Here is a 27,500-nt window from a genome sequence, read left to right on the forward strand (position 1 = left end):
CGTCTGCGTGCTGCCCTCTTCAGGTTAGACGGAAAGCTCCTGCAGTAGGGGAACTCTCTGACGTAGAATACTCTCTGACGTCACTCGGTCACGCCCTTGAGAGCCCCTGGTATAAAAGCATCTGTTTCCGTCAAAACTACTGTAGCGAGTCAGGAGTTGGAATTACGAGTATTGAAAACGGATAGATATATATTAGCATATATTAGCCAAACGCTGCTCTTCGTACCTGCATGAGCTCCACCACCGTAGCGGCGTCATGATGTGAGTGAGCATATATTTTTAATCACAATTTATGTTCCTTCTTATTAGGCTAAAGTTAATTAATCCTCTGGTGTCGACAAACGCGCCGGCGCGATTTGCTGATTATTTTTTTCACATAGCAGCAAAATATAATGAACGTAATAGTAATAATAATCCTGGAAAAAATTACCTCAAAATGACTGAATATAAGAATAATGGGATGCCGATCGCGATGCGGGGGTTAAGACCGCAGTTTGAGCTATTCACCCTCTTCCACTTCAGGTGAAGGTGGGGAGAAAAGTTCTCGACTTCAAATGACCGCTCTGTTGCAAAGCTACTTGCGTCCCTCCATTTTAGCTAGTTTGACAGCAGCTGTCACTGCGGGTCTCAGGTGCACGCCCCCCCGCTCAGCCCCGCCCTCGGTTCGTCCCTCTATCTCTGCTGGGCTCCGCCCACTTCTACAGCATTTTTCAAATATTGCCAGTGGGTGGAGTCAGGCTTTGACCAGGGGTTTATTACCCTTTAACCAAAAAATGAAGATTCTGTCAGGAATTACTCTCCCTCGTGTTGTTCAACCCCGTAAGACTTTCGCTCATCTTCGGGACACGAATAAAAATATTCTGAAGAGTTATTAAAGAGATCGTTAGAACAGTCCGAGCGACTACTTGCGGTCATCAGCAGCGAGAACTTCCTGTGCGCTAAACCCCCAAAATAACGACTTTATTCAACTATTCATTTCCTTCTGTGTGGGGCTCTGAGCGAGTTCACGAGACACACACACACACACACACACACACACACGGTGAGTGTAAAGCGGTTCTGAATCCTGGAGATCCGAATCGTGAGAAACCAACGGGAAATCTTCTGTTCTCGCGCATGCGCCATGGCGCTCTCGTGAACTCACTATGTGTGTTTGTGATTTATGTGGACAGAAATGTGTATAATGACACTGGTATTACACTGGTATTACACTGGTATTACACTGGTAACGTGATTTATGAGCACATTTCATGAGTCATCGTATTTCCAATGGCCTTAAAAAATACTAAACGGCGTTTTATTAGGTAAAAATTCATAGTTTTGTGTGATGGGTATGTTTATGGGTAGGGGTTAGTGTGTGTGTGTGACATACCCATGTGATGGGTATGTTTATGGGTAGGGTTAGTGTGTGTGTGATGGGTAGGTTTAGGGGTCGGCTTAGTGTGTGTGTGTGTGTGTGTGTGTGTGTGGCAGCAGCTGATGCTGAATCAGGTTTCTGTGCTGAACGGCTAACAGATGGTAGTTCAGGTGTTCAGTGACCTGTGTGTGTGTGTGTGTGTGTGTGTGTGTGTGTGTGTGTGTGAGTGTGTGTTTGGAGGGTCAGAATCAAGGCTTTACTAGCTTCAGTTCTACTTTATGCTCCGCCCACATACAGAGCAACTGTGAATCAATCAATCAACACTCCAGTTATTAATATCTGTGCTGCCACTCTCACATGTCAATCAAACGCATCAAGCCGAATCGGTCACCGATGATGAACATTCTCCGTTTCCCCACACACACTAATACACATACACACACACACACACTAATACACATACACACACACACACACACACACACACACTAATACACACATTCTGCTATGCGACACTAAACACACCTGACTGCTTCTGGACGTCACTACACACTTATTAGCCTAAATATGTAAAAAAAATATATCCACCTTATTCCTGACGAGTTTACTGCGTTTTGATTTATGGGCGGCACTTCCGGTTTGGGGAACTTCCATTCAAAAAGGCTGAAACGAATCATTTCAAATCATAAGGTTGTCCTACAAATAAAGCTGATCCGTCAATTTTCCTTCATGATTTATTTTCAGGCATCATGAGAATAACGGTATACTTGGTATTTTAACGTGACGTTATAACAAGAATATCTATGGAAAGAGCTCTTCAGTCACTGCTTTCTTTTCCATATATATATATATATATATATATATATATATATTAGCCTTCTACAGTGATATTCAATTAAAGACTCGCGATGCTGGGGTTATTTGGTCTGTTGAAAGTACCTTGTTGATGCTTTTACACTTTTAAATTTCCTGTTAATGTTTGATAGTTAAAGGGTGAGTAGATTAATGTCATCTCATTCTGACGCTTTTTTAACCTATTGCGTTCATAGAGCGAGCCTTTCACTGATTGTTTACAGTTTAACTAAAGTTACACCCATAATTCACACAAAGCGTCATGGGGCGCAGGAATACTGCGGATAAAAAATATATATTTCCAGCAGAAATAACTGCAGTGTGATCTAAGAGTTGGCTGTAAGAGACACTAGAATATAATCACGTACATACACTTTACAGTGGTGATGTCATCGGGGGCGGAGCTCAGGTTTATAACTGATACTTCATTAACATATTCAGATGTTTTCTTTTGTGTTCATCTGAAGATGGAGAATTATTCCTTTAAAGCACTGCTAAAAATATAATGAAGAAGTGTGTGTGTTTGTGTCTATCAGTGTCGAGCGCTCTCATTGGTCGGATTAGGCTGTTTGTGAAGTAGCATGTGTTTGTGATGTCTGTGGTCACAGGGTCAAAGGTCATCTGTGCTGTTTTGACGGGTGGTTTGAGTGTGTGTGTGTTGATGGGGTGTTGTTCATTCACACTTCATTTTTAATGTGCAAATGTGTCATAAATACTGTAAGCATGAATAATGACAGCCACACACACACACACTCCCACTCACTCACTCACACACACACACACACACACACACACACACACACACACACACACACTCACACTCACACTCACACTCACACACACACACACACACACACACACTCCCACCCACACACACACACTCCCACACACACACACACACACACACACACACACACTCCCACCCACACACACACACTCCCACACACACACTCACACACATACTCACTCCCACACACACACACACACACTCTCACACACACACACACACACACACACACACACACACACTCACACACATACTCACTCCCACACACACACACACACACACACACACACATTTCCACGACAGACAGATCATATGACATCATGACACCACTGCTGCCAGCCAATCAGGACGCTTCCACAGTGACTCGTATCCCGTGCTAAAAACAGGATGTGATGTCACAGAGCCAACATTAGAAACACCCTGTATTCACATGCAGCCCTTCATCACCATCATCATCTCTCATACAGTTCTAATCAGAGGAAACGTACAAATGTTTGGGTTTGTTTTAAAAGAAATTATTCAGCAAGAATGCATTAAATTAATCAAAAGTGACTTCATAAAAACAATCATAAATGTTTATAAGCATCAAATCATCATATTATAGTGATTTCTGAAGGATCATGTGACACTGAAGACTGGAGTAATGATGCTGAAAATTCAGCTTTGATCACAGGAATAAATTACACTTTACTATATATTCACATAGAAAACAGCTGATTTACATAATAATAATATTTCACTGTTTTACTGTATTTCTGATCAGATAAATGCAGCTTTGATGAACAGAAGACACTCTTTCAGAGACATTTAAAAAAATCTTAATTCCAAACTTTTGACCACTTAATTATAGTTCAGCGTAACACGATTAACTCAAACTCTCTGATGTAATGAGTGACTCGGTTTTGAAACCGCATGTTATCTGAGTCATAATGTTCGTTTATAATAATAATATCTCTGTGGAATTGATGGGATGTTATGGTTTGCTTGTGATGACAAAAAATGAACATGCAGCGTGTGTAAGAGTGTGTGTGTGTTAGTGTGAGAGTGAGTGTGTGTGTGTCCAGTGTGTGTGTGTGTGTGTATGAATGTGGGTGTGTGTTCCTGTGTGAGAGTATGTGTATGCGTGTATGTGAGTGTGTGTTCAGTGTGAATGGGTGTGTTTTCCAGTGTGATTGAGTGTGTGTGTGTGTCCAGTGTGTGTGTCTGTGTATGAATTTGAGTGTGTGTTCAGTGTGAATGGGTGTGTGTTCCTGTGTGTGTGTACCTGCTGAACACCACACTCGTCTGCGTCACATGACTGTCACATGTCCACTCTCAGATGCGTCTCCACGGCGACAGACAGAGGCTCAGTGTTGTGTATGAATGGATCAGTGTTTGAGCCACTGGAGAGTCGAGACACGGGTCATTCATCTCAGAACACACACACTGCAGCATCAGACACGAGTGTGTGTGAGTGTGATGAGAACAGTGATGAAGAGCGCAGCGTTCACAACACTGATGTGACGTCTTCATGAAACACACACACACACACATACACACACACACACAGTCAATGAAACAGACGCTCGCTCTGTCAGTTTTGCCAAATTGGAAAGTTAAGTCAATAGTGTTTAATACAATACAGACTGAATGAGGAGCTCCAGGAGTGAGCAGTGGTGGAGAGTCATGGCGGTAACCTCTCTCTCTCTCTCTCTCTCTCTCACTGAAGAGACTTACACTGCAGTTCATCCTCTGGCCACTAGAGACCGGCTGCAGAAATGCCCAATTTTACAGCAGAAATAAACATGTTTACAGCCCTGGTGCAAAAAGTGGTTTTGGTCTATATAGCTAATGTTGCGCTTCATGACGACTGTGAGGGGGTGATTTTTTTAAATAAAAAATATAAAAACGGCGACGACCGGCTCCGCCCACTTTGGGCTTCAGAAACAGTACGGGTGACGACACGCAGACTACGCCCATATTTATATACAGTCTATGGTTCTGACGCAGTGTGTCTGTGTGTGTCTCTCTCTCTCTCTCTCTCTCTCTCCAGCTGTTGGAGCAGCAGCGTGGCGTGGAGCGGATGGTGGAGCTGCTTCAGTTGTACGGTGAGCAGGACGAGGCGTTCGGGGATCTGGTGGAGGCCACAACTGAGCTCTACCACTATCTCTTGCAGCCCTTCAGAGACATGCGGGAGCTGGCCATGCTGCGCAGACAGCAGATCAAGGTAACGAGCCCGTCATCACGGCGACCGCAGCATCCAGCACACCGTCGTCACAGCGACCGCAGCATCCAGCACACCGTCGTCACAGCGACCGCAGCATCTCAGCACACCATCGTCACCTCGTCCGTAGCATCCAGCACACCATCGTCACCTCGTCCGCAGCATCCAGCACACCGTCGTCACAGCGACCGCAGCATCCAGCACACCGTCGTCACAGCGACCGCAGCATCTCAGCACACCGTCGTCACAGCGACCGCAGCATCCAGCACACCGTCGTCACTGCGACCGCAGCATCCAGCACACCGTCGTCACGACGACCGCAGCATCCAGCACACCATCGTCACCTCGTCCGTAGCATCCAGCACACCGTTGTCACGGCGACCGCAGCATCCCAGCACACCGTCGTCACAGCGACCGCAGCATCCAGCACACCGTCGTCACGGCGACCACAGCATCCAGCACACCGTCGTCACCGCGTCCGTAGCATCCAGCACACCGTCGTCACGGCGACCGCAGCATCCAGCACACCATCGTCACCTCGTCCGTAGCATCCAGCACACCGTTGTCACGGCGACCGCAGCATCCCAGCACACCGTCGTCACGGCGACTGCAGCATCCCAGCACACCGTCGTCACAGCGACCGCAGCATCCAGCACACCGTCGTCACGGCGACCACAGCATCCAGCACACCGTCGTCACCGCGTCCGTAGCATCCAGCACACCGTCGTCACGGCGACTGCAGCATCCCAGCACACCGTCGTCACAGCGACCGCAGCATCCAGCACACAGTCGTCACCGCGACCGCAGCATCCAGCACACCGTCGTCACGGCGACTGCAGCATCCCAGCACACCGTCGTCACAGCGACCGCAGCATCCAGCACACAGTCGTCACAGCGACCGCAGCATCCAGCACACCGTCGTCACCGCGTCCGTAGCATCCAGCACACCGTCGTCACGGCGACTGCAGCATCCCAGCACAGCGTCGTCACAGCGACTGCAGCATCCAGCACACAGTCGTCACCGCGACCGCAGCATCAAGCACACCGTCGTCACGGCGACCGCAGCATCCCAGCACACCGTCGTCACAGCGACCGCAGCATCCAGCACACCGTCGTCACGGCGACCACAGCATCCAGCACACAGTCGTCACAGCGACCGCAGCATCCAGCACACCGTCGTCACAGCGACCGCAGCATCCAGCACACCGTCGTCACGGCGACCACAGCATCCAGCACACCGTCGTCACCGTGTCCGTAGCATCCAGCACACAGTCGTCACCGCGTCCGTAGCATCCAGCACACCGTTGTCACGGCGACCGCAGCATCCTAGCATACCGTTGTCACGGCGACCGCAGCATCCAGCATACCGTCGTCACAGCGACCGCAGCATCCAGCACACCGTCGTCACGGCGACCGCAGCATCCAGCACACCATCGTCACCGTGTCCGTAGCATCCAGCACACAGTCGTCACCGCGTCCGTAGCATCCAGCACACCGTTGTCACGGCGACCGCAGCATCCTAGCACACCGTCGTCACAGCGACCGCAGCATCCAGCACACCGTCGTCACGGCGACCACAGCATCCAGCACACCGTCGTCACCGTGTCCGTAGCATCCAGCACACAGTCGTCACCGCGTCCGCAGCATCCCAGCACACCGTCGTCACAGCGACCGCAGCATCCTAGCATACCGTTGTCACGGCGACCGCAGCATCCAGCATACCGTCGTCACGGCGACCGCAGCATCCCAGCACACCGTCGTCATGGCGACCGCAGCATCCTAGCAAACCGTCATCACGGCAACCGCAGCATCCTAGCACAACGTCATCCAGCACACCGTCGTCACGGCGACCGCAGCATCCCAGCACACCGTCGTCACAGCGACCGCAGCATCCTAGCACACCGTCATCCAGCACACGGTCGTCACGGCGACCGCAGCATCCCAGCACACTGTCGTCATGGTGACCGTAGCATCCAGCACACCGTCGTCACGGCGACCGCAGCGTCCCAGCACACCATTGTCATGGCGACCGCAGCATCCAGCACACCGTCATCACGGCGACCGCAGCATCCCAGCACACCGTCATCCAGCACACCGTTGTCATGGCGACCGCAGCATCCAGCACACTGCATCATGGCGACCGCAGCATCCCAGCACACCGTCATCAGCACACCGTCGTCACGGGGACCGCAGCATCCCAGCACACTGTCGTCACGGCGACCGTAGCATCCAGCACACCGTCGTCACGGCGACCGCAGCATCCCAGCACACTTTCATCACGGCGACTGTAGCATCCAGCACACCGTCGTCACGGCGAACGCAGCGTCCCAGCACACCGTTGTCATGGCGACCGCAGCATCCAGCATACCGTCATCACGGCGACCGCAGCATCCAGCACACCGTCGTCACGGCGACCGCAGCATCCCAGCACACCGTCATCCAGCACACCGTCGTCACGGCGACCACAGCACCCCAGCACACTGTCGCCACAGCGACCACAGCATCAAGCACACCGAGTCCAAAATTTACGTATGCGTTTTTTCGTATTCGTCATTCGGTGTAAAATCCGAATTTTTTATGACAGACGAAAGTTTCGGAGGCAGTGTGTAAACGTGATTGACACAATGTGAGGTCAAATTTATTTTATAACGTGCAAAAATTTCGGACGAAGGACCAGTGTGCAAGAACCTGGAGGGTTGAGAGCTGTCGATTCACGAACACAGAGATAACCAGACGCCGCGCAACAATCAATCAGAGACTACAGCCAATCAGAGGAGCGTGTGGGCGGAGTCTCTTTGCATTAGCAAGCAAATTAATATACACAATCAAATTCATATTTTTATGCCATTTTAACATTAAAAGTACATACAATATCTGTCATGGAATTAGTGTTGCACTAGAAAGGTATCGCGATACCCAGCTATTAAAATCGGTACGATATTACATTTTATTAGTACCGGTACTTTAAGACTGAACACACTCTAAATAATAAGAGCAGTATTTCTTTAATTTGCGTCGATGTGTGCCAGCCGGAGTCAGGATGTGTGTGCAGAGCTCAGCTTGCACTGTTTTCATTCACTAAACAACGGAAGCAGAACAGTAATATGTATACGCACAGCGAAACATGCATGCTTGCGGGCTGCCAGCTCAGACCTGAAGCACACACACACACACACACCTTTCACACAGCGTGCGATCGCGACTATCTGGATTGAATAATCAAAATTCTAGGTAAAAAATGTACGTCCTGGCAAGTATTCACGTAAACACAGTCGGATGTGTCTTTAGTGAATGTAAACCGTTTGTAAAAATAAATCGTATGTGTTCCATTGGGTAGCCCACGTGCAGGCCACGTTAAAGGGCCAGCAGCCTAATATTCTGTGTAATTAATGTTAATGAAACAACAGAAAATAGACAATCACCCAATGCTGACTGAATAAATTTATCTATTTATTAAGAATCAGTCTATAGTTCATTTATAGAGTGAAGACTTTATTTTTTCAGCTACAGCACTAGATCTATTTAACAGTAGCATTCAAAAAAGAAATGAAGCACTGTTTATTTTATTTGTCTCTTATAGTATTTGTCATATTGTTTGTAATTTGATTTTTGCTTATTTTTAATAACAAAGATACAATTAAATTAAATATCTATATTGTAATTATAAAATTACATTTAAAAAATATTAAATAACTCGTTTCATGAAATAAGATTTTGGTCATCCTAACCTGTTCGGAACTGTGAAGGTTAGCAAATGTTAACATGATTGATGATAATTTCCATGTTGCAAACATCTTTGTAAGGACGTAAACACTGGCACTGGCTAATTATTATTATTTTATTTAATAAAGGGAAGGAAATGGTCAAAAAGCAAGGAAGGAACAAAGTTTATTTTAAATTAATTTATGAAACAATTAATTGTAAGTTCTGTTTTCGTTTTTCCCCGTGGTATCGAGGTATTTATTCTGGTATCGTATCGAAGTCATAATGTTGGTATCGTGACAACACTACATGGAATACTATTGTTATAAAACATCCTTATACACCAGTTATATAAGGTTCTGGCCAGTAAATCTTCATTTTTCTCAGCTGGATCGAGATATGATATTTTTTCGGAACCTCAAAACGCAACAATATTATTATGATTTGATTTGATTCAGGAGCCTATTATACAAAACCAGTTAGAATTTTATTACCTCACAAACAAATGCAAACTAAATACAACATAAACATTTAATTGAACTGAAAAATGCAAATCCTGAGATTAAGATCAAGTAAGATTATTAATAAACGCTCTAATGATTAATGCATCAATCCATATCCTAATATTTAATATGAATGTGAAGTGAACACACCTAACACGTCATGTAACCTGCCGTCTACAAATCCTGTGTGTGTGAAACAAACACACACACACACAGATGTAAGACGCATCTGAATCTCCTGATCTCACTGACGTCCATCTGAGACGCTGATGTGCAGATAATAATAATAATAATATTAATAATAAGCACTAAAAGTGTTTGTTCACTCGAGATCTGTGTCGATATAAACCTGCCTCTCTCTCGTTTCGTCTGAGGGTTTGATGCTCTGTGTTTAAAAGACATTTAATATCAGTGATCTGATCAGACGAGAACTGAGTTGAACTGAATAATGACTCTATTGTCTGTAGAGCTGCTTTATAGTTGAGATTTGATCATTGATTCTGTTATTGTAACCGTTCAGAAGATTCGTTCACAAATTGGTTCCTCAGTTCAAACTCACTGATTCATGATTTAAATCAGAAGATTATCAGTGAACTTACAGAGATATTCTTATGATCCATTTATGTTGTTTTTGTCCACAAACAATATTTAAAGGCCCGACTCGATGAACTATAGACCCGATACAGTCCAGCTAATGTAAAACAGCTGTTCTCTGTGTGAACATACAGTGATATTATACTCAAAGCTGAATCCACATCCTGATTTTGATCTGTTTAATCTCGAGAACCGCGGATCTACAGACTCTTCTGTGCTGGACTTGCGTGTGTGTCTCATCTCACATGTCGGATTCATGTATGGACATGCGATACACACACTGCACCTGTCCGGTCACCTGACACTCGATCCCCCATAATGCCTCAGTCACTCACTCATCTCCTCATGCATTCATTCATGCGCTTCGGTGGCCGTATGTTCTGTAGCAGCACTGATGAAACACACACCTGTGATCAGCATCTGTCATTCCTGCACATGTGACGCTTCATAACTGTCATGTAAATGTGTTTATTATGTGTGGATTACAGTTCAGAGATGTGTGTGTGTGTGTTCAATATAAAAACTCATAATTCACACAAAATACATGTAAATGTGTGTGCAGTATTTGCATGTGTGTTTTGTGTCACTGATCTCAGAACACAAACCTGAATTGTCAGTTTGTCTGCAGGTCAACTGTAAAAACGGAGTGTGTTATTTGCATACAGGTGTTGTGTGGGTTTTACTGTATCACTCTCATCAAAGTGATTTGTTTTGTCAGCAGAAAGCAGCGTCTTCTCGACACGAACGACACGAGCCAAACTCTCCCAGTCTCAGATACGCTAGTGTTCGTTATGGTTCTTGGCTACATCATGCAGTGAAAGCGTGCTTGGCCTGTTTATGAACGGCAAACTCAAAGTCATGGTGCACGTGTTTTAGGGCTTTGACTCCGAACTTCGTTATTCGAATAGAATTCGAATATTTAAAAAAATAATGATAATCGAACGAATATTAGGCAACCTTTAATATTCGAACCTGTTATGGGCCTTATTTTGTGTAAATGTGTTTGCTTGTAAACGTTGTTTTCAATTCAGATTCCGAAGCTTTTTCACGCCTGGTGAAGTTGTGAATCACGAGCTCATTAGCAAGGCAGTTATTGGTCGTGTGGGCTCCTGTAGGTGACGTTAGTGTCCTGGTTAGCGCAGCGCCTATTTTGTATATGAAAACAATGGCCGCGCTAACGCCTACAACAACAACTCCTGACGAGGAGTTCGAAATCTACACTCATGACCATTTGAAAAGCAACGTGTGGCGCTGCTTACACATTACCAGGTATTCGTTCACTCTTAACATCCTTCTGTGAACGGTAAGCCCCGGCTTCTTTAATCATTTTGACATCGATGAGCTAACGTACCGCTGAACTTTTAGTCATCTTGAGAACAAACAGAGCGGTGCGTAATGGAGTGCATCAGAGCAGCATCAAGAACATCAAATACATTGCCGAGAATCTCTTATTTGCATCTTAAGTTTATTGCCAATAACAATGACAGGTTTGCGAAACATATCTTCAGCACAGGAACTCATTTAAACGCATCTGATTGGCCGATGCGTTCAACAGACATGTCTGTGATTGGCTACAATGCTCAACGCTGCAAAAGCACGTTGCAAGTACCTTTAATGCAGAATTAAAGATATAAATAAAACTGTAATAGCCTATGCACTTTCCATGATTAGGTAAGTTAATCGCGGCAGCTGTAATCTTATTCACATTAGTTTTTATGATTAATTGTTTTGCTCGATGAGAAAGACAAGGTAACAAAATATTTGGGGCTTTACTTAAAACATTCGGGGCTTAAGCACCCGTAGCCCTAGCGCCGCGGCATTTAATGGTCAAAATATTCATAATTAATATTTGAATATATTCAAATATATTATTTTATATTCGAGTTTATTATAATAAACAAACGAACTTCGAATATGATTTTTGGGCAAAAGTCAAAGGCCTAAGCCCTAACGTATTTACAGCAGTGATGAGGATGTTATGTGACCTGTGTGTGTGTGTGTGTGTGTGTCAGATCTCGCTGCAGACGGAGCGTCTGGGCCCTCGCCGCGTGGACTCATTACGCAGGGAAGATGAGGACTGGCAGAGGAAAGCTCACGCCGCTGTGCTCTCCATACAGGACCTGACCGTCAAATACTTCGAGACCACCGCACGCGCTCAGAAGGGTGAGTCACATGACCACCAGCGAGTCACATGACCACCACCGCGTCACATGACCACCACCGAGTCACATGACCACCAGTGAGTCACATGACCACCACCTCGTCACATGACCGCCAGTGTGTCACATGACCACCAGTGAGTCACATGACCACCACCTCGTCACATGACCGCCAGTGTGTCACATGACCACCAGTGAGTCACATGACCACCAGTGAGCATCAAGGTCAAAAATTTTCATATGCGTTTTTTCGTATTCGTCATTCGGTAGCTCTGAACTGTCAAAACACCTCTTAAAATACTTGCTACTGATGCAAAAAACACATAAAATCGAAACCGATCCGTTTTTTTTTTTATGGCGGACGAAAGTTTCGGACGAAGTGTGTAAAAGTGATTGACACAACATGAGGTCGTATTTATTTTTTAATGTGCGGAAATTTCGGACTCGTGTGCAAGGCCCTTCAGTGTGAAACGTTGTCGGGATAATCCCGATTCACGCGGCAACACGGAAGCGATAAATAATTCTCAGAGCCACCAGGCACTGTTTTATGCAAATGAGCGGCCGGATCGCATTAAGGGTTTTCTGTTAGATACATTTTCTGTTTAGTTTAGAAGTTAATAACTAATGATCTTTGTAACGGAAGTGAATCAATCATAACTAACTTTATCTGGACAATAACTTTATTCTAGATCTGCTGTAAAGCCTAAACAATCTCTGTTACTGTAATCTCTATTATCACTGTAAAGCTGCTGAGAAACTCTGTATTGTTAAAGCGCTGTAGAAATGAAGGAGACTCGACTTGAAACATGAGACCTTTAAATCTCTGGTTCTCAAGCAACAAATGCTTTCTTCATATCATTGCAAAATGTATCCATATTATCATCCAGCTTTAATCTCCTATAAGATATTATAAACATTAACATCATGATTTTCTGTAAAGCTGCTGTGAAACAATGTGCTTTCTATACTAATACAACTGACTTGAACTGGACTTCTAAAAGGGCCGTAAAATGATTTAAAATAAGACAAAACAGCTAAAACTCAATGCAAGCTGAAGTCATATTTCTTAATTTAATGTTACATTTTATATTAAGATCTAAAATAAATATCTTTTATGGAACCTTGTTTTCGCCACGAATTAAAAAAATTTATCTCGAAATTCTCGATTTTCTTCTCACAATGTCCTTTTTTATTTTTATTCTGTGGCATAAACAAGCTTCTATATTTTAAAGTTATGGAAAGTCATGTAAATTTATTGGTAATAAAAAGTTAACAATGAAAAAAATTCAGTTATTGGAATCATAGAATTTAATAATTTATTTACTTTACTAATCGTGTATTTTATTTAATAATTTCATGAGATTGGCACTCCTAACCTCAGTAAATGAGCAGCTGTCAGTACAGAAGGATCTGAGCTGTTCTGGTGTTCTCAGAGCTCGACCCATTCAGCGGATTTGCCGATTTGGCGGTACTCTCTCTCTCTCTCTCTCTCTCTCTCTCTCTCTCTCTCTTTCTCACTCACACACACACACACACACACTCTCACTCTCTCTTTCTCACTCACACACACACACACACACACACACACACACACACACACACACACACACACACACACACACACTCACTCTCTCTCTCTCTCTCTCACACACTCTCTCTCTCTCTCTCTCTCTCTCTCACACACACTCTCTCCCTCCCTCCCTCTCTCTCTCTCTCTCTCACACACACTCTCTCCCTCCCTCCCTCTCTCTCTCTCTCTCTCTCACACAATCTCTCTCTCTCTCTCTCTCACACAATCTTTCTCTCTCTCTTTCTCTCTGCAGTGATGTTTGAGCGCATGCGGGCCGACCAGAGGAAGTTCGGGAAGGCAGCGTGGGCAGCGGCTGTGGAGCGCATGGAGAAACTACAGTACGCCGTCTCTAAAGAAACACTACAGCTGATGAGAGCCAAAGAGATCTGCCTAGAGCAGAGGAAACACGGCCTGAGAGAGGAGGTACACACACACACACATACACCCATTCACTCACTCACACACTACCACACACACACACACACACTCTCTCACACACACTCACTCTCTCTCACACACACACACACTCACTCACACAGACACACACACACACACACTCACACACGCAGTCTTATCTCTCAGATTCAGGGTCACACTCACTCTCACACACACACACTCACACTCACACACACTCACACACGCAGTCTTATCTCTCAGATTCAGGGTCACACTCACTCTCACACACACACACTCACACTCACACACGCGGTCTTCTCTCTCATATGCAGGGTCACACTCACTCACACACACACACACACTCACACACGCAGTCTTATCTCTCAGATTCAGGGTCACACTCACTCTCACACACACACACTCACACTCACACACGCGGTCTTCTCTCTCATATGCAGGGTCACACTCACTCACACACACTCACACTCACACACGCGGTCTTCTCTCTCATATGCAGGGTCACAGTCACTCACACACACACACACTCACACACGCAGTCTTATCTCTCAGATTCAGGGTCACACTCACTCTCACACACACACACTCACACTCACACACGCAGTCTTATCTCTCAGATGCAGGGTCACACTCACTCTCTCACAAACACACACACACACACACTCACACACGCAGTCTTATCTCTCAGATTCAGGGTCACACTCACTCTCACACACTCACACTCACACACGCAGTCTTATCTCTCAGATTCAGGGTCACACTCACTCTCTCACACACACACACACACACACACACACACACACACACACACACACACACACACACTCACTCGGTCTTCTCTCTCATATGCAGGGTCTCACTCACTCACACACACACACACATACACACACACTCACGCACGCAGTCTTATCTCTCAGATGCAGGGTCACACTCACCTTCACATACACACACTCACGCACGCACACGGTCTTCTCTCTCAGATGCAGGGTCTTCAGGACGGTGAGGATGCGATGGTGCGTCTGGATCATCTCGAGTCGCTTTATTACGAGCTTCAGCTGCAGCTCTACGAGATCCAGTTCGAGATCCTGAAGTACGAGGAGCTGCTGCTGACGGCACAACTGCAGAGTCTGCGCAGACAGATGAGCGGTGAGTGTGTGTGTGTGTGTGAGAGTGTGTCCTCACGCTGCGGCCGCTCACCCTTCATGCATGTGTGTGTGTGCGTGTGCAGAGAGGCAGGAGGAGGTAGTCTACTACGACACATACGAGAGCCCTGACGCCATGAAGGCCACTGATGACCCCACGACCCCTGTGACCCCTGCGAGGGAGGACGAGGCCAGGCTTCAGCAGAGGTCGAGGCAGCTGGAGGCTCGCAGGGGTCGCATCAGCGCCAAGAAGGCCTACCTCAAACACAAGAAGGTAACACTCAAACCCAAGAAGGCCTACCTCAAACACAAGAAGGCCTACCTCAAACACAAGAAGGTAACACTCAAACACAAGAAGGTAACCCTCAAACACAAGAAGGTAACACTCAAACAAAAGAAGGCCTACCTCAAACACAAGAAGGTAACACTCAAACACAAGAAGGTAACCCTCAAACACAAGAAGGTAACCCTCAAACACAAGAAGGTAACCCTCAAACACAAGAAGGTAACCCTCAAACACAAGTAGGTAACACTCAAACACAAGTAGGTAACACTCAAACACAAGAAGGTAACACTCAAACACAAGTAGGTAACACTCAAACACAAGTAGGTAACACTCAAACACAAGAAGGTAACACTCAAACACAAGTAGGTAACACTCAAACACAAGTAGGTAACACTCAAACACAAGTAGGTAACACTCAAACACAAGAAGGCCTACCTCAAACACAAGAAGGTAACAATCAAACACAAGAAGGTAACAATCAAACACGAGAAGGCCTACCTCAAACACAAGAAGGTAACAATCAAACACAAGAAGGTAACACTCAAACACAAGAAGGTAACACTCAAACACAAGAAGACCTACCTCAAACACAAGAAGGTAACACTCAAACACAAGTAGGTAACACTCAAACACAAGAAGGTAACACTCAAACACAAGAAGGTAACACTCAAACACAAGAAGGCCTACCTCAAACACAAGAAGGTAACACTCAAACACAAGAAGGTAACACTCAAACACAAGAAGGCCTACCTCAAACACAAGAAGGTAACACTCAAACACAAGAAGGTAACACTCAAACACAAGAAGGCCTACCTCAAACACAAGAAGGTAACAATCAAACACAAGAAGGCCTACCTCAAACACAAGAAGGTAACACTCAAACACAAGAAGGCCTACCTCAAACACAAGAAGGCCTACCTCAAACACAAGAAGGTAAAACTCAAACACAAGAAGGTAACACTCAAACACAAGAAGGTAACACTCAAACCCAAGAAGGCCTACCTCAAATACAAGAAGCTAACACTCAAACACGAGAAGGCCTACCTTAAACACTAGAAGGTAACACTCAAACACAAGAAGGCCTACCTCAAACACAAGAAGGTAACAGTCAAACACAAGAAGGTAACACTCAAACACAAGAAGGCCTACCTCAAACACAAGAAGGCAACACTCAAACACGAGAAGGCCTACCTTAAACACTGGAAGGTAACACTCAAACACAAGAAGGCCTACCTCAAACACAAGAAGGTAACACTCAAACACGAGAAGGCCTACCTTAAACACTAGAAGGTAACACTCAAACACAAGTAGGTAACACTCAAACACAAGAAGGTAACACTCAAACACAAGTAGGTAACACTCAAACACAAGAAGGTAACACTTAAACACGAGAAGGCCTACCTTAAACACTAGAAGGTAACACTCAAACACAAGTAGGTAACACTCAAACACAAGAAGGTAACACTCAAACACAAGTAGGTAACACTCAAACACAAGAAGGTAACACTCAAACACGAGAAGGCCTACCTTAAACACTAGAAGGTAACACTCAAACACAAGAAGGTAACACTCAAACACAAGTAGGTAACACTCAAACACAAGAAGGTAACACTCAAACACAAGTAGGTAACACTCAAACACAAGAAGGTAACACTCAAACACAAGAAGGTAACACTCAAACCCAAGAAGGCCTACCTCAAACACAAGAAGGTAACACTCAAACACAAGAAGGTAACACTCAAACACAAGAAGGTAACACTCAAACCCAAGAAGGCCTACCTCAAACACAAGAAGGTAACACTCAAACACAAGAAGGTAACACTCAAACACAAGAAGGTAACACTCAAACACAAGAAGGTAACACTCAAACACTAGAAGGTAACACTCAAACACAAGAAGGTAACACTCAAACCCAAGAAGGCCTACCTCAAACACAAGAAGGTAACACTCAAACACAAGAAGGTAACACTCAAACACAAGAAGGTAACACTCAAACACAAGAAGGTAACACTCAAACACTAGAAGGTAACACTCAAACACAAGAAGGTAACACTCAAACCCAAGAAGGCCTACCTCAAACACAAGAAGGTAACACTCAAACACAAGAAGGTAACACTCAAACACAAGAAGGTAACACTCAAACACAAGAAGGTAACACTCAAACACAAGAAGGTAACACTCAAACCCAAGAAGGCCTACCTCAAACACAAGAAGGTAACACTCAAACACAAGAAGGTAACACTCAAACACAAGAAGGTAACAGTCAAACCCAAGAAGGCCTACCTCAAACACAAGAAGGTAACACTCAAACACAAGAAGGTAACACTCAAACACAAGTAGGTAACACTCAAACACAAGAAGGTAACACTCAAACACAAGAAGGTAACACTCAAACCCAAGAAGGCCTACCTCAAACACAAGAAGGTAACACTCAAACACAAGAAGGTAACACTCAAACACAAGAAGGTAACACTCAAACACAAGAAGGTAACACTCAAACACAAGAAGGTAACACTCAAACACAAGAAGGTAACACTCAAACACAAGAAGGTAACACTCAAACACAAGAAGGTAACACTCAAACACAAGTAGGTAACACTCAAACACAAGAATGTAACACTCAAACACAAGAAGGTAACACTCAAACACAAGAAGGTAACACTCAAACACAAGAAGGTAACACTCAAACACAAGTAGGTAACACTCAAACACAAGTAGGTAACACTCAAACACAAGAAGGCCTACCTTAAACACTAGAAGGTAACACTCAAACACAAGAAGGTAACACTCAAACACAAGAAGGTAACACTCAAACACAAGGTAACACTCAAACCCAAGAAGGCCTACCTCAAACACAAGAAGGTAACACTCAAACACAAGAAGGTAACACTCAAACACAAGAAGGTAACACTCAAACACGAGAAGGTAACACTCAAACACAAGAAGGTAACACTCAAACACAAGAAGGTAACACTCAAACATAAGTAGGTAACACTCAAACACAAGAAGGTAACACTCAAACACTAGAAGGTAACACTCAAACACAAGAAGGTAACACTCAAACCCAAGAAGGCCTACCTCAAACACAAGAAGGTAACACTCAAACACAAGAAGGTAACACTCAAACACAAGAAGGTAACACTCAAACACAAGAAGGTAACACACAAACCCAAGAAGGCCTACCTCAAACACAAGAAGGTAACACTCAAACACAAGAAGGTAACACTCAAACACAAGAAGGTAACACTCAAACACAAGAAGGTAACACTCAAACACAAGAAGGTAACACTCAAACACAAGAAGGTAACACTCAAACACAAGAAGGTAACACTCAAACACAAGTAGGTAACACTCAAACACAAGAAGGTAACACTCAAACACAAGAAGGTAACACTCAAACCCAAGAAGGCCTACCTCAAACACAAGAAGGTAACACTCAAACACAAGAAGGTAACACTCAAACACAAGAAGGTAACACTCAAACACAAGGTAACACTCAAACACAAGAAGGTAACACTCAAACACAAGAAGGTAACACTCAAACACAAGAAGGTAACACTCAAACACAAGAAGGTAACACTCAAACACAAGAAGGTAACACTCAAACACAAGAAGGTAACACTCAAACACAAGTAGGTAACACTCAAACACAAGAAGGTAACACTCAAACACAAGTAGGTAACACTCAAACACAAGAATGTAACACTCAAACACAAGAAGGTAACACTCAAACACAAGAAGGTAACTCTCAAACACAAGAAGGTAACACTCAAACACAAGTAGGTAACACTCAAACACAAGTAGGTAACACTCAAACACAAGAAGGCCTACCTTAAACACTAGAAGGTAACACTCAAACATAAGAAGGTAACACTCAAACACAAGAAGGTAACACTCAAACCCAAGAAGGCCTACCTCAAACCCAAGAAGGTAACACTCAAACACAAGAAGGTAACACTCAAACACAAGAAGGTAACACTCAAACACAAGAAGGTAACACACAAACCCAAGAAGGCCTACCTCAAACACAAGAAGGTAACACTCAAACACAAGAAGGTAACACTCAAACACAAGAAGGTAACACTCAAATACAAGAAGGTAACACTCAAACACAAGAAGGTAACACTCAAACACAAGAAGGTAACACTCAAACACAAGAAGGTAACACTCAAACACAAGTAGGTAACACTCAAACACAAGAAGGTAACACTCAAACACAAGAAGGTAACACTCAAACCCAAGAAGGCCTACCTCAAACACAAGAAGGTAACACTCAAACACAAGAAGGTAACACTCAAACACAAGAAGGTAACACTCAAACACAAGAAGGTAACACTCAAACACAAGGTAACACTCAAACACAAGAAGGTAACACTCAAACACAAGAAGGTAACACTCAAACACAAGAAGGTAACACTCAAACACAAGAAGGTAACACTCAAACACAAGAAGGTAACACTCAAACACAAGTAGGTAACACTCAAACACAAGAAGGTAACACTCAAACACAAGTAGGTAACACTCAAACACAAGAATGTAACACTCAAACACAAGAAGGTAACACTCAAACACAAGAAGGTAACTCTCAAACACAAGAAGGTAACACTCAAACACAAGTAGGTAACACTCAAACACAAGTAGGTAACACTCAAACACAAGAAGGCCTACCTTAAACACTAGAAGGTAACACTCAAACACAAGAAGGTAACACTCAAACACAAGAAGGTAACACTCAAACACAAGAAGGTAACACTCAAACCCAAGAAGGCCTACCTCAAACCCAAGAAGGCCTACCTCAAACACAAGAAGGTAACACTCAAACACAAGAAGGTAACACTCAAACACAAGAAGGTAACACTCAAACCCAAGAAGGCCTACCTCAAACACAAGAAGGTAACACTCAAACCCAAGAAGGCCTACCTCAAACACAAGAAGGTAACACTCAAACACAAGAAGGTAACACTCAAACACAAGAAGGTAACACTCAAACACGAGAAGGCCTACCTCAAACACAAGAAGGTAACACTCAAACACGAGAAGGTAACACACAAACACAAGAAGGTAACACTCAAACCCAAGAAGGCCTACCTCAAACACAAGAAGGTAACACTCAAACACAAGAAGGTAACACTCAAACACAAGAAGGTAACACTCAAACACAAGTAGGTAACACTCAAACACAAGAAGGTAACACTCAAACACGAGAAGGCCTACCTCAAACACTAGAAGGTAACACTCAAACACAAGAAGGTAACACTCAAACACAAGAAGGTAACACTCAAACCCAAGAAGGCCTTCCTCAAACACAAGAAGGTAACACTCAAACACGAGAAGGCCTACCTCAAACACTAGAAGGTAACACTCAAACACAAGAAGGTAACACTCAAACACAAGAAGGTAACACTCAAACACAAGAAGGTAACACTCAAACACAAGAAGGTAACACTCAAACACAAGAAGGTAACACTCAAACACAAGAAAGTAACAATCAAACACAAGAAGGTAACACTCAAACACAAGAAGGTAACACTCAAACACAAGAAAGTAACAATCAAACACAAGAAGGTAACACTCAAACACAAGAAGGTAACACTCAAACCCAAGAAGGCCTTCCTCAAACACAAGAAGGTAACACTCAAACACGAGAAGGCCTACCTCAAACACTAGAAGGTAACACTCAAACACAAGAAGGTAACACTCAAACACAAGAAGGTAACACTCAAACACAAGAAGGCCTACCTCAAACACAAGAAGGTAACACTCAAACACGAGAAGGTAACACTCAAACACAAGAAGGTAACACTCAAACACGAGAAGGTAACACTCAAACACAAGAAGGTAACACTCAAACACAAGAAGGTAACACTCAAACACAAGAAGGTAACACTCAAACCCAAGAAGGCCTTCCTCAAACACAAGAAGGTAACACTCAAACACGAGAAGGCCTACCTCAAACACTAGAAGGTAACACTCAAACACAAGAAGGTAACACTCAAACACAAGAAGGTAACACTCAAACACAAGAAGGTAACACTCAAACACAAGAAGGTAACACTCAAACACAAGAAGGTAACACTCAAACACAAGAAGGTAACACTCAAACACAAGAAGGTAACACTCAAACACAAGAAGGTAACACTCAAACACAAGAAAGTAACAATCAAACACAAGAAGGTAACACTCAAACACAAGAAGGTAACACTCAAACACAAGAAAGTAACAATCAAACACAAGAAGGTAACACTCAAACACAAGAAGGCCTTCCTCAAACACAAGAAGGTAACACTCAAACACGAGAAGGCCTACCTCAAACACTAGAAGGTAACACTCAAACACGAGAAGGCCTACCTCAAACACGAGAAGGCCTACCTCAAACACTAGAAGGTAACACTCAAACACGAGAAGGCCTACCTCAAACACGAGAAGGTAACAATCAAACACAAGAAGGTAACACTCAAACACAAGAAGGTAACACTCAAACACAAGAAAGTAACAATCAAACACAAGAAGGTAACACTCAAACCCAAGAAGGCCTTCCTCAAACACAAGAAGGTAACACTCAAACACGAGAAGGCCTACCTCAAACACTAGAAGGTAACACTCAAACACAAGAAGGTAACACTCAAACACAAGAAGGTAACACTCAAACACAAGAAGGTAACACTCAAACACAAGAAGGTAACACTCAAACACAAGAAGGTAACACTCAAACACAAGAAAGTAACAATCAAACACAAGAAGGTAACACTCAAACACAAGAAGGTAACACTCAAACACAAGAAAGTAACAATCAAACACAAGAAGGTAACACTCAAACACAAGTAGGTAACACTCAAACACAAGAAGGCCTACCTCAAACACAAGGTAACAGAGCGAGACTCTGGAAAGTGTGTGTGTAACACTCAGAGCTGATCCATTACACTGATCTTTGACGCTCTGTTCTCAGGAGATCTGCATCATCAATCACACGCAGAAGCGGCAGGGCGGCGTTTCCCAGAGTGCTTTGCTGCAGGTGCGAGTCCAACATCACAGTCCTCATCATCAGGGGGTGTCCATGCAATCATAACATAATATACATAAGTTAATAAGACATACTTGAAATAAAAATATAATAACAAATTAAATTAATAACTCTAGATCAAAAGTTCATAGACAAAAGTGTATATTTGAAAAGGGAGAGGTTTTAGAACAAAAGTGCAGATTTCACTCGGATGAAAAGGAGATTCGGTCTGTTTATCATGCGAGTAAAATTAAATATTTATTGTTTGAAAAATTAAGTAATAACTGATGTTTTGTCAGAAAAATAATGTGTCGTTTTCATAAATTTAGACTGTTTAATGGGTTCGGGTGGAATCTCATGTCTCAATAAGATTTCTCATAAATATTGATAAAGATATATATTTTCTTGCATCACACTGGTTTTTGCTGTAGATCTTATAACATTTGAAATTCCAAAGAATTTCTCAGTTTAATTAATAAGTAGAGGTAACATGCTAAACTTTTGTGCATTCACTCATTACTGATCAGATACAATATGATTTTTTATAAGCTCATGTTCCACCGGGTCCAGGAATGTAAAGATGTTTTTAATGCATTAGGAGGGTTAGATTATGATGATTGTGGCGAGGGTGAATCAGCTGATGTGTTTCCGCAGGAGGAAGAAGAGGAAGAGGAGCAGCGGCTCTCCAGAGTCAGTCAGGAGAGACAGAAGACACTGGACCGACTGCGCAGCTTCAAACAGGTCAGATCATACTCAGAACCACAGATCAGTCTCAGTCAGGGAGTCTTAGGTGTTTATGGAGTCTCCTTTCGATAACTGTTATTGTTAGTTAACCCTGAACACTTCCCTCGCGGCTCAAAATGACCCGAAGCACTAAAATTATACGTAATATTAATTTTTTGTCCAGAAAGCCTATTTGATTTAATTTTGATAATATTTTGCAATGCAATTTATTTGGGAGATTTATTATTTTTTGTTTTATTTACCTTTAAATTACTAGATTTGATCAATAAATAATAAATAAATATTAATTTTAGCACATTGCTCACTTTCTTTCAACTTAAATTCAAAATACCTCGCAATTTCTTGCATAACCCTTTTAATTCTGCTCAAAATATCTTACATTGGGTGTTTTTGCCAACCTAATAATATGATATTTCATGACTCTAGATGGCCTTATATCTCTATATGGAGCAAATGAGCCGTTCCACTGGGTCCTAAAGTCAGTTTCATGAACACTTAATGTAAAAATAAAAAAAGTCTCGGGTCAAAATGAACCGAGGGAAGGATGAGAAAATAATTTTGGCAATTGAAATGAAGCCAAAATAAAATATTGATGAGTTTAAGTTTTCCACCTAAAATTTATGGTCCTTGAGATTCTGATGCTGTGATTGGTCTCCTGCAGCGTTACCCAGGTCAGGTGACTCTGAAGTCCACACGTGTGCGCCTGGCTAACTCCAGGAAGAAGGCGGGAGCGAGCGCTAGGCCGGAGACGCAGGCCGCTAGCGTTCAGACGGACGACGCTCCGGCTCCGTTACAACATTCGTCTGGAGCGCCGGAGCTCCTCAGACCCGACAGCTTCCTGTCTCTGCCCCCGATGGGGGGAGCTATCGTGGAGGCCCCGCCTCCTGCGCACGCATCACTTCCTCCTGCCCGAGAGCTGTTGCTGCTGGACTCATCCACCTCGCCCATCTCCCCCCCTCCACCTCCTCCTCCTCCCCCTCCCCCTCCCTCTCTGGAGGAGACGCCCGGCGCCGGTCCGGCTCAGACCCGGAGCCCCGTACGCCAGCCGGAAGCGGACAGTCCTCTCGGGCCGTTCACCGCGCGCTTCTTCGACAGCAGTCAGCTACTGAACGCCAGGAAGAAGCTGAGGAAGACCTCGTCACTGGAGTCCAACCAGTGGAGGAGTGGTGAGGTCACTTCCTGTAACATTCCACACTCATTCACACATCATCAAGCTACACCTTTGTTTTTGTTTTGAATAAGCGACCTCTGGTGGCCAAACTTACATACTGTGCCTTTAAATCTTCAAGCTCAAGAAGTGGAGGAGTGGTGAGGTCACTTCCTGTCACATGGGTTAAACAGGCGAATATCGTCTGCAGTTAGAGAGCTTGCAGTTTAAATAAAGGAGCACGCATCACATTAAACATTGGTCATCTGAAGCGTCACGTGACCTGCGAGATCAGCCGAAGGAGGTGGACGTTAAACGTAACTTTAATCAGAAAACAAATATAAATGTCAAAATGAAAGGAGCGGCAGCAGAGATAAGCATAACAAAAAAAGAAACCGGCTCTCATGCCCTGAATCACGATAAAACTTTAATATAGGGCTGCAACTAAAGATACATTTTCAAAAAAGCCCAATTTTCTTTCTTTATTGACAAAACGCACTATTCCACGTCCTGACCAAAGCTGTCCTACTAACAAACATAGTGAATATATCTATATCTGTGCCATGTGCAAAATTTCTAATGGCGCCCCTGGGTTGCAATTATGAAAAAAGTCAAAATTGCGAGAAAAAAGTCCATTTAAAATAAAAAGTCACAAATGCTAAATAAATTAAAAAATTGTAAGGAAAATGATCAAATTTAGAGAAAAAAGTTCAAATTGCGAGAGAAAAAGTCAAAATTGCGAGAAAAGTTGTAATTGTGAGAAAAAAATGCAGTTGCAAGAAAAGTCAATTTAAAATTGTAGATTTTTCAACTCAAAATCTAAATTGTGAGAAAAAAGTAGCAATTGTGTAGCCTGGGAAAACACAGACGAACTTCCGGCAAATTTAGATTTGCGCTACAAGTTAGTCTGGCGAAGAGCCCATTCAAGCTCATTTCCAATCCCTCCAAATCGAGGCACCAATCACAAACGTTGAGGCGGGCTTTACAAGATGACGATCGATCTGATCGCACAGAGGCATTTGAGCGACGTCCATTGGTGACGCCCCTTTGGAAATGAGCTGTGAATGAACCTTCCCCAGACCCGGACTCAGTTACGACTGAGAAGGGTCTGCTTTTAACCAGGCTAGCCATTGTGAGAAACATGATATAATTATGAAATAAAAAGTAAAAATTGTGAGAAAAAAGTCACAATCTGAGCTGAATATCCTTATTTATAAGTGTTTTTCTGAAATCTGGTGATCTGATATGTAAGGGCAAATGATCTGAGTGTCTTCCTCACCGTAACGGTGTGTGTGTGTGTGTGTCCTCAGCGAGCTCCCCGATGGACGAGGTTCTGGCGAGTCTGAAGCGCGGGAGTTTCCACCTCCGGAAAGCCGAGCTGCGAGTTCTGGCGCCGGACCCGGACGAGGACGACGACAACAACATCCTGGCTCAGATCCGGAAAGGTGTTCAGCTGCGCAAGGTGCGGCGGCACGAGCGCGCGTCAGTGCTGGACTCCAGCGACCCGCTGACCCGCTCCATCCACGAGGCCCTGCGGCGCATCAAAGAGGCCTCGCCCGAGTCCGAGTCCGAGGACGAGACCGCAGCCGGCGCCGACTGGGACACCTGAGTGTGTGTGTGTGTGTGTGAGACACGGCCGAGCGGACCAGCGCTGCACAACTATCATGTTTTCTATGTGAATATATAGTAAAGTGTAATTTATTCCTGTGATCAAAGCTGAATTTTCAGCATCATTACTCCAGTCTTCAGTGTCACATGATCCTTCAGAAATCACTATAATATGATGATCAATCATATGATCAATATGATTATTAATGTTTGTGCTGCTTCATATTTTCATGATACACTACTGTTCAAAAGTTTGGGTTTGTTTTAAAAGAAATGAATACTTTTATTAATCAAGAATGCAGTAAATTGATCAAAAGTGACAGTAAAAACATTTATAATGTTGCAAAAGATTCTGTTTCAAATAAATGCTGTTCTTATTAACTTTATATTCGTCAAAAACCCTGAAAAATAAGAAGTATCTCCTTTTCCACAAACATAAATACATTCAACAATTGTTGAATGTTTGTATGTTACAGTACAATACAAAAATTTCAACACTGATAATAATCATAAATGTTTCTTGATCATCAAATCATCATATTATACTGATTTCTGAAGGATCATGTGACACTGAAGACTGGAGTAATGATGCTGAAAATTCAGCTTTGATCACAGGAATAAATTACACTTTACTATATATTCACATAGAAAACAGCTGATTTACATAATAATAATATTTCACAGTTTTACTGTATTTCTGATCAGATAAACGAGCAGAAGACTCGAACACGAGTAGATGTGAGTGTTTGCGTCACTGAACACTGGCAGCGCCTCCTGCTGTTCATCAGCGTTATTACGTTCATCTGCTTGTAGCTTCATTTATCTCGCTGTATGAATTAACTTGATTTATTACTGTAATTTTCCCTGTGTGTCCGGCACTGAATCATCTGTCAGGCCTGTAGTCTTTAATGAAGGTCTCGTGAAAACCACGTTTACCCACAATGCTGTTCTGTCTGCAGCCATGACGAGGGACTCTTTTACGTGACACTGCAGTGTGTTTTTTACGTTTTTCATCACATGTACTGTATTTAGCTTTTGATATTATTTGTTTTAATCACATTAATTGTTCTGTATGTTCTATGCATTCTTACCTGGTCAATCAGAACCGTTTTCCCGCCGAACACTACAGTCGCGAGCGACCGTGAACACGTGATCGCCACTCCACATGTGCAATATTATATTAGGAACTGAACGCGTGTGAAACAGACCGCAGATCCAGCGCATGTTTGCCTAGAGGACACCTGTATTTATTGAGTTCAACTAAATATTTAAATATGTAAAGCAATATCATAAAATGTACAATGATTTTTTTTTTTGAAATTCCAATTTTGCTTTTACTCTGCTTTTCCAAACATTGTACTCCTAATAGTTATTTTAAATTTGCATTTTAACCCTTACGTAAATAAAGTTTCAAAAGAAATTGTGTTGTTTT

General features: G+C 43.5%; 1 protein-coding gene across 1 annotated transcript; it reads left to right on the forward strand.

The window, feature by feature from the left end:
• Nucleotides 1-5,014: 5,014 nt before the first annotated feature.
• On the forward strand, nt 5,015-27,488 carry jmy (junction mediating and regulatory protein, p53 cofactor). Its single transcript, XM_077243935.1, has 9 exons — nt 5,015-5,202; nt 12,011-12,161; nt 13,981-14,150; nt 15,122-15,287; nt 15,370-15,557; nt 22,516-22,581; nt 23,224-23,310; nt 23,975-24,479; nt 25,771-27,488. Exons 1-9 carry the CDS (start codon nt 5,059-5,061, stop codon nt 26,067-26,069), a joined length of 1,776 nt encoding a protein of 591 aa, XP_077100050.1. The 5' UTR covers nt 5,015-5,058; the 3' UTR covers nt 26,070-27,488.
• Nucleotides 27,489-27,500: the final 12 nt, after the last annotated feature.

This window comes from Siphateles boraxobius, unplaced genomic scaffold (genome assembly GCF_051911475.1).
Source record: "Siphateles boraxobius isolate OS27281-9 unplaced genomic scaffold, OSU_SipBor_1 253, whole genome shotgun sequence".
NCBI classification, from domain to species: Eukaryota; Metazoa; Chordata; class Actinopteri; order Cypriniformes; family Leuciscidae; genus Siphateles; species Siphateles boraxobius.